The 8,279-nt window shown below is 38.2% G+C and overlaps 1 protein-coding gene across 2 annotated transcripts; it reads right to left on the minus strand.

Moving 5' to 3' along the window:
- Positions 1-357: 357 nt before the first annotated feature.
- LOC111597616 (adenylyl cyclase X E-like) lies at positions 358-5,063 on the minus strand. 2 transcript variants are annotated; one of them, XM_030222869.1, is made up of 12 exons: positions 4,917-5,063; positions 4,396-4,536; positions 4,179-4,338; positions 3,334-4,105; positions 3,177-3,277; positions 2,814-3,102; positions 2,310-2,757; positions 1,511-1,872; positions 1,358-1,452; positions 1,150-1,301; positions 944-1,085; positions 358-876 (listed from the first exon to the last, which is right to left on the minus strand). In XM_030222869.1, exons 1-12 carry the CDS (start codon positions 4,989-4,991, stop codon positions 398-400), a joined length of 3,216 nt encoding a protein of 1,071 aa, XP_030078729.1. In that variant the 5' UTR covers positions 4,992-5,063; the 3' UTR covers positions 358-397. The 2 variants fall into 2 exon arrangements, with proteins under 2 accessions (XP_030078729.1, XP_023168183.2); XM_023312415.2 differs by having other exon boundaries at positions 2,814-3,123.
- Between the last annotated feature and the right edge of the window lie 3,216 nt (positions 5,064-8,279).

Genomic DNA, 8,279 nt, shown 5'->3' on the forward strand with positions numbered 1-8,279 from the left:
AGTACTTTGCAAGGGCGAGTGCCCTATGGGTAACCAACAAAATGCTTGGTCATAATTATATTTACAGAGCGCTATACATATTAGCTGAGCAAACAGTTGTGCTGGGTGCAGGATTGATTACTAGCAAGCTGGCTGGAAAGAATGCTTATTCTTCTCGCTCTTCCCCAGGGCGTTGCTTATGCTTAATTCTTCCTCTGCTTTCTCATTAACCGAAAGTGTAAAGCAGTGCTCGTCATGCCAAATTCTGAGGCAACGATTTTGCGAATTAATTTTAATTTCAATTCAGTATCAGGTTTCAAATTGAAAAATTGAATGCCAAATCAAAACTAATAATACTTAAAGTTGTTAATTCGAAAATTTGTAAATGTTAATCCTTATTTCCTTTAAATGATGGCGTCTACATAAAATTCACTGATGAATAACGATCCCGAACCTCCTTAAACTCGTGGTTCTCGTCAATTCCCACAAAATAGGTTGGTAGAATGCCGAGCCCCTTCACGAACGTCTTGCCACGATAATCACACTCTATTCCGAATTTGCGCAATATATAGGCAGTCTCTTGGCAGACATGTATATTTCCAGAAACCCCGGTTGAGTCCATACGTGAGGCCATATTCACTGGGGTGCCCCAAATATCGTAGTGAACCTGTGAGGCGCCAACAACTCCGGCCATTACCTCACCACAGGATATTCCGATGCTCATATTCCCGGCGAACTGGCTTCGATCTGTTATATTTCTATAGACATTACCCCACGTATAAAGCGTTCGCATCAGATCCAATGCAAAAGTAGTTAAAATGAAGACCACTTCTTCATTGGGTATTGGCTCAATATCGCCAATTATGGAGGACGCCAGGAAATTTTGAGCACGCGCCACTTGAAAATACAAAGAATCGCGACGACATTGAAAATAAATTGTTTGCAAAGAACTAAAAAAGCTTACCCTCCCTGATAATGGATGCATTAGTTCTTCTTCGACCGTTAATGCGCCCCATGAAGCGCGGGTCCAAGCCACAGGCTGCCATATACGTACAGCCAACAATTTTGATCTTTTCCACTAAGTAGTCTTCCCTATAAAGGTACAACTAAAAAAGGAAGGGCAATCATTTAATTAGACAGTCACAGTTACAGTTCACTTATATCACTTACGATTTTATCGAACTCCGTTATGATCTCGTTCAGAATGCGCAAGTTGCCCACGTCCATTTTGAAGTCGTGCAGGGTAGCGAACATCACCGCTACCATTTGGTAGTTTTCAGCATAAAGCTGGTGCTTTGCCAGTGACGACAAATAAATATTAACTATGGAAATGAATTATTTGTGAATAAGGTAAGGAGTAACTGTCACAGAATCCTACCAACATGAATAGGTAAAATATTTTGCAGAAGAATAGTTATCGATTTATTGGTATTGACCGCATCATTCTGTTTTTTGAGCAGTTCCAATTTCCAGCTGGAAACAAGTACAAATATAGTTAGTACGTTGGCTGTCGCGGCATTAGGTTACCTACTTAAAGTTGACCTTGTTATTGAACTCCGCCTGTCGTTCCATGAAGTAGAGACAGCCTAAAGTAGTCAGAATCTTGAAGCCGTGCGCGTACACCGGAGGAAAGTAGGGATTGGTTGTACTGCTCCGATTGATTACATAACCGAATTGAATTATCATTACGCACATATACGTAGTCCCTTCCATGACGCTGAGTATCACCTTCACTATCCACGGAATTCGTGTGAATAGTATGCTCAAGCCAATCATAAGGGAAACCATGTTTGTCAGATCCCAGGGATAAAAACAGTCGTATCTATCCATCTCATAATGGTATAGTTTGCTTTCGATAAGTTGAAGTTGGAATTCGTCATAATCACAGCTGTGCTAAATAGTACAAAATTTAAAATTTATATAATTATTCTGAAAATTCAATGGATTTTTGCGATTCAAATTACAAAAATATATTTTGTACCCCATTAACAGCGAAAGCATAATACTCGATCCCAATTGAAGACAACTAAATTACTAAATTAAATCGATAAAGTTAACAGTCTCAGTGATCCACCTCAAAAATATGGAAAGCAATGTATTTCTGTGAATCTACATATGAGCGCAATAGAAACTCAATTCTGAGAGTATGAAATTTAATTTAGCTCTAGAATATCCAATTGGGAACTGATTTATAATTTGTTGTAACTTTAGTCCATGCAAATATTATTGCTTACACAATTCCCTTCAGAAAGGGGTATGAAAATCCGTTTTAAGATCATTTTGATAAGCAGCAGAGTGTAGAGTTCTAAGTCTCTTTGCATTGTACTTACCAGGACCTGAAATATAATCCAAAAGTAACACACAATCATGTTCACGTAAATGCACAATCGAATGAGGAGGCTGCTCTGGATGAACTCGGCTGTTCGAAATATGAGGCAGCTGACTCTTGAAAATATGTGCCGAACATACCCATAACGCCAGTAACATAATTTTTTGTACCACAAGATGAGCACCGGCGTCGTCAGCACCAGCATAACAGTGATATCTATGTCCAGCATGTGCATATTAACGGCAGTCTTATTGTTAATATTAACGACTTGAAGGTACAATAAAAATAGCCCAACGAACCAAGCCAGAAGCACGCTATATCTGAGCATGAAGTCGGTCTGCGTTATATAGTCTAACTCGACTTGGCAATCTCGAAAGTGCAAAAATATCAACCCTATTTCTGGGCGACTAGTAGCACGCTTTGTACTGTGTTTCCCATTCTTCTTTATGCTGTGGGAAATCACTTTCTGAAGCTCAGCGAGCTGATTACTTGAGAATAGACTTACTCAAACGAACCAACCGGCAGCTTCTCAAACTCAATGCGGAGCTCTTCTTGTGCTGTCTTGTGCAAAACGCTGGGCGTTGGAGGACCTTGCATTGGAATAGTATTACTCAAGTCTACTTTTATATCAATTGCCGCAATAAGAAACGTTTTAATATTTTTGCTTTGAAGAAATGGATGTTCACGAGCCATCTCTGGGCCCGGAAGCAGCTCATAAGTCTTATCGCATAACATGGTGCGAGTCCTTTCGCTTATGTGAATGTGGCCTGGCCGTCCAGTAGATTCCAATATGCCTGCAATTATCACATCTGTTCCTAAAAAACCAAACAAAACTATAAGAAATAATGATTTTGTCTATCATACTTGCCCCAAACGTCGTACTGAAGCTTCGCAGCGCCCATAACGCCGGCCATCAGCGAACCAGAATGCACCCCAATTCGCATATCGATATCCAAATTTCGATTTGATCTAATCATATTGAGTATTCATTCACACATTTAGCTGAAAGCATTCTTTAAACTTACCGAACTTCCCGAATGTGAGCAATCATAATGTGGGCAAGCTCTATGCAATATTTGGCATGCTCGGGCTCTGGCATCGTTAAGCCGGCCACACAGTAGTAGCAGTCCCCCAAGAATTTGATACGTTGCACATTGAGGTCATTGGCAGCAAAATCGAACCTGCCATACAGATCATGGAGCAAGGCCACCAGAGAGTGCACAGTGAGTGTTGTCGTCAGGTGCGTGTAATTGACAACATCAGCATATAGGATGGTGACATCGGGATGCAATTCAACGGCCATAACGCCGCCTTTTAAGAACATGGTTTGAAATTGTTCAGGCGTCTTTTCAAACTGTGTGATGCGAGTTCGTATTTCTTTCTGCAATGGCCGTGCCATGTCAGGTGGCAAAATGCCGTAAAGCAATTGCATCTCCTGATTATGTGCCTGTCGCAGCCAAATCTCCTCCATCACAAACTGATGCCGGTCAAGAAACGATGAACGCACAGTAATTTCATTGAGCAGGCGATAGAACAGGCCTATTAAATGGCAGCAAATAAAGTAAAGTAGTTCCACCATCATATATCGGGGTTTTTGCAAATTGAAGAACTCATTATCGGTAATGTGAAAATAAATAATTATAAGGTAGATAAACGCCGCGAAAGACGCCAATATAAATGGAGCTTTGAGGGAAGGTATAGGAAAATACACATATATAACATATAAAACATATGTGTCGTAGAACGGCAGAACAATCCAATCGTCTTTAAAGTCGTGGTACGTAAAAATAATTACATCTGTGGATAAATGACAATGAGGATTGATGAGCAGGCTCTGGATAGCTCGATAGATCGATAGCTCGATACGCACCCGCAATAACTATGACTGCCGCACCAACTGCCGAAGTGACGTAAGCAATCCATTTGTTATTTGATACGAAGGTTTCATAAAAGTTAATGCTCAATGCTAGGACCGTGAATATTGCCGATAACAAATAAATTAAAACATCAATATAAATAAATTCGAGGTGCTGCATACAGAGGGATCATTGAATAATAGTAGTATAATTGATTAAATTTATGCAAACCTCACACGTCACCAACAGCAGGATACATTTAATCAGGTTCACGGCCGAGTGTACGAGAAAAAATACGGCGAGATGATTGATGCATAGACGTCTCGCATACAAATCATACTCCTTTTCTATATTCAACTCCACGCACCTTCTCTAATTTGTGTATTTGCAAAAATAGTTAATATCAATTAGGAACGATCATCTAGTCGGCAGTATCCGAATAGGAAGAATCCTGAAACCATTCTGCGCTGCAACTGCGATTCTCCTTGGGAGAAACTAGCAGCTAGCTTACATTATAAATATATATATGAAGTAAAAAATTAGATGTATTTCTTAGTTCTTCAGTTTCCCAGCACGAGCCTTTCTGCATGCGTGGCGGACAAACAGAAATCACCTGGATCATGAACATGTATATCTTTTTGTATAGCAGATAATTGCATTTCAAGAATATACAATGTATTTCGAATACTCAATGGTTTCAGGAGTAAGTATCTAAACAAGTCATTCACGCTGTATTTAATGTTAAACGTTACCTTCAAATAAGTACGTTCCCAAAGGGCATCCGTCCTGAAATTTAATCTGCAGGGTCCACTGTCATCCGTGTTCATTTTTTCAATAATATGCTTTGCGTTCAATATTCAAGGAGTAGTTGATTTATTATAAAGTTTTAACAATTCTACATAACTTTTTATACTTCTATTATATAGTAGTTACTGTCTAAATTATCAATACACAACCCAAGCTGAAAGCAAGTAAGAGTGCTCCAGTCGGATCAGGCCGACTAGGAGATACGCTGAACCCCGCGAAGAGAAGTTTATGAAGCTGCTAGTGTAGACATTGATTCAATAAAGGAATTCCAAAGCTCTTTCAAAGTAAAGGGTTTTCTAACAGTCTAACAGTCTAACATATAAGTTAACACATAACACTTAATATAAGATATTAATCAACACTAGATAAGTTAAGGAACAGCCCTAACAATTGCAACTCTGCATAAGCCGGTGAGGTTAGGATTTGTAAAATGTGGAATTTAGTCACGTGTTTTAATTTGTGCTAAAAGGACACGCTAAAAATTCGTGTCATATAAGTAGTGAATACAGTGAGAAAAAACAATAAAGTTAACAGTTTTGATTACTCAAAAACAATTAAAAGCATGTTGATTACCCCCATTGAGTTCTTCCAGTAAGTCGCTTAAATGAATATTCACTCCGGCACTTGGCCGTTAAATAACTTGTTTCATTGTCTGAGCCCGAGGCCAGCAATAAGAGGCACAGTCGCCTCTCAACCTAATCTTCAGCCACTACAGGACTGGAAGGATTCTAATTTATACATGCCGGAATATAATCATAATTGGGATCTGACAAGGTCAGTATGCTCTCAATGGTTGAAAAACAGAATGTGTAGAATACTGTTCTTTACTGAATTCGATTTCAGATAGTTCACGATACTTCTATATAGTTGAGAATGTCTTGATCAGAATGAAGAGTTGAACTAATTATAATTTTTTTATCATTTTATTATTGGCACTGCACATGTCATTTCTAATAAGCTTACTCTCAGCCTACTCTCTCTTTACAAGAGTAATGCCGTTCAGGCCTGGTGTAATTAATTACAATCCAATTTGATGACATTTAACGCTTTATCTTGCAACTGACAATGCTGCTGCTCCTCCCATAGGAGGTGGGAAATCTGTCTCACCTGTACAGGGCTTATAAGAAATGAGAACAGAGACCAAATGGGAACATTATACCTGGCTATGAGAAGTAATTGGCACGCCTATGTAGAAGTGAGAAGTTACCAGCACTTAATGCATTTAATACAAGTCCAAGTGTTGCCTTACCGTTAAGTATGGTGGATGAGTACCGTTGCGGAACGGGCGCCCAAGAGCGACAGCAGAGAGAAGCAATTTAAATCTCACTAATTACTTGGGCGACAAATTACGCAGCGAGACAGCAACTTCAACAAACACCCACGCACAGACACACCCACATTCATAGAAGATTGCTAAACTTATAAGGAATGAACAGGTGTCGGCCTGTTCGCTCAAGTAACCTTTACCCGGTGAGTTGCTGTTGAAACTGTCTTCGTATTTAGGAAGAATTAATTGTCATTTAGTTGTTCCTCTTTTTTTTGCCCAGCTCCTACCAAACTTAATTTGACTTTCTGTCCTGTTCTGTTTCTGGCTGTTCGTCTGTCTGTCCGTCAATATTGAAATTTGTTGGACCCTCGACTGATAAAGTGTTAGGATTTTCCCCAGCGTGGCTAATCGGAAATATTGTTATTGGTATGTCTGAAATGCTATTAGTTAAAAAATGATCAAGATAAAAAATATACAATGCATATATCTACGTCCTTCTACCCCTATAAAACAACTTTAGAACATTTCAAACTTTCAAAAAAGATTATTTATAAATAAATAAGTAAAAAAAAATAATAATAAAAAAATAATAAAAAAATAATAATAAAAAAATAATAATAAAAAAGTAATAATACAAAAATAATAATAAAAAAAAATAATAATAAAAAATTAATAATAAAAAAATAATAATAAATAATTACAAACCGGTCTGCGACATATTTTGGGAGCATCACATTGCCAAATTTTAGTCAAGAAAAAGTATTTCTATCTGTGAAATATATTTTATCATTTCTTATAAGCCCTGTATCTTTGATACAGTTTTTGAAGTAAGAATGAGGAAACTCGTTAAAACACGGTAGCAGCTCGAGGAGTTACAGAAACAAGAATGAATTCAACGTCAACTCATTTTGGCCAAGCTAAGCTGTATTCATAACGTCTAAACTATGTTTTTTTTTCATTCCGCGTAGCTTTTGTTGTTGTTCTGCTGACTGTGCATAAATGTCGAAAGTTGTTGTTGGCGCAGGGATTACTGTAGCTAATATTTCTGTTGGCTTGCTGTTTGGCATAGTACAACATTTATTGATGCTTGGTCAGACATAATAGCAGCAATGAGCGGATGCAGCAGAGAGCAATGTTTCAGCTTTCAGGATTTACATTGGGATTAACAAGCAATGACGTCGCCAACACTGCATTTTATAAAAACGCATAATAAGAGCCCTACCACGAGCTAACTGAATACGCCAACTTCAGTCAGATGATCGAGATAAGTATACTACAGCTACCATTGGCAACTTTATTGGCTCCGCTTATACCCTTTTAATGCGAAATGGAAGCCATGCGGGCGTTATAGCCACGCCGTTGCTATTGAGGGGAGTAAAGCAAAGGCTTGGCCATACATTATAATTATTTTTGTACTCGCTTGCAAGCAATTGAAGAACACTCTGCTTGGAAAGAAGCCTAAGCTGGTATTTTAAATATTTTATAGGATTTTATGACTCATAGCTTCCCCTTAACGACTTCTACTCTTGGTAAACCAATCTAACAAATATTTTACTTTAGCTCTTAAGAGATTAAGGAAAGGTCCAAATAGATGATGAAACGGAATATAAAACTTCGTGTATGTAATGCGAAGCTATCAAAATATATGCATATTTTTTATAGTATTAATGATTTAGGCATTTACAGTAGTGTTGAGTAAGTTACCTATTTTTAATGCTTTCCAAGTCCCCTATTGCCCTCTAAACAACTGGGAATAGTCAATGAATTTATAATTACTAAATAATAATAAATATGTGAACACATGATTGAGACAGTCTGCCAACTGTCTGGTTACGCCGCTCTATAAGGGAAACTACCAGAAGTAGTTGAATCACCTGAATCAATACCAAATAGCTTTGGTTACGAATATGAATGTGTGTATAAGGAACATCTGAAATAAAAGTCTGGGTTCAGGGTATTCTCATAGTCACGACGGCCCATGAGAAAGCTCTGACTAGTTTATTTTGGTACACAGCTTTTACGTTGCCTTTAACTGCAGTCA

The sequence above is a fragment of the Drosophila hydei genome, unplaced genomic scaffold, assembly GCF_003285905.1.
Source record: "Drosophila hydei strain 15085-1641.00,03,60 unplaced genomic scaffold, DhydRS2 tig00000001-arrow-pilon, whole genome shotgun sequence".
Classification (NCBI taxonomy): Eukaryota; Metazoa; Arthropoda; class Insecta; order Diptera; family Drosophilidae; genus Drosophila; species Drosophila hydei.

Excerpts from the sequence above, each read along its gene's own strand:
- LOC111597616 (XM_023312415.2), bottom strand. The coding sequence starts at position 4,991 with ATGAACACGGATGACAGTGGACCCTGCAGATTAAATTTCAGGACGGAT. Across the intron at positions 4,106-4,178 it reads GGCAGTCATAGTTATTGCGG|ATGTAATTATTTTTACGTAC; the intron begins GTGCGTATCGAG and ends ATTTATCCACAG. Across the intron at positions 1,453-1,510 it reads AATAACAAGGTCAACTTTAA|CTGGAAATTGGAACTGCTCA; the intron begins GTAGGTAACCTA and ends ACTTGTTTCCAG.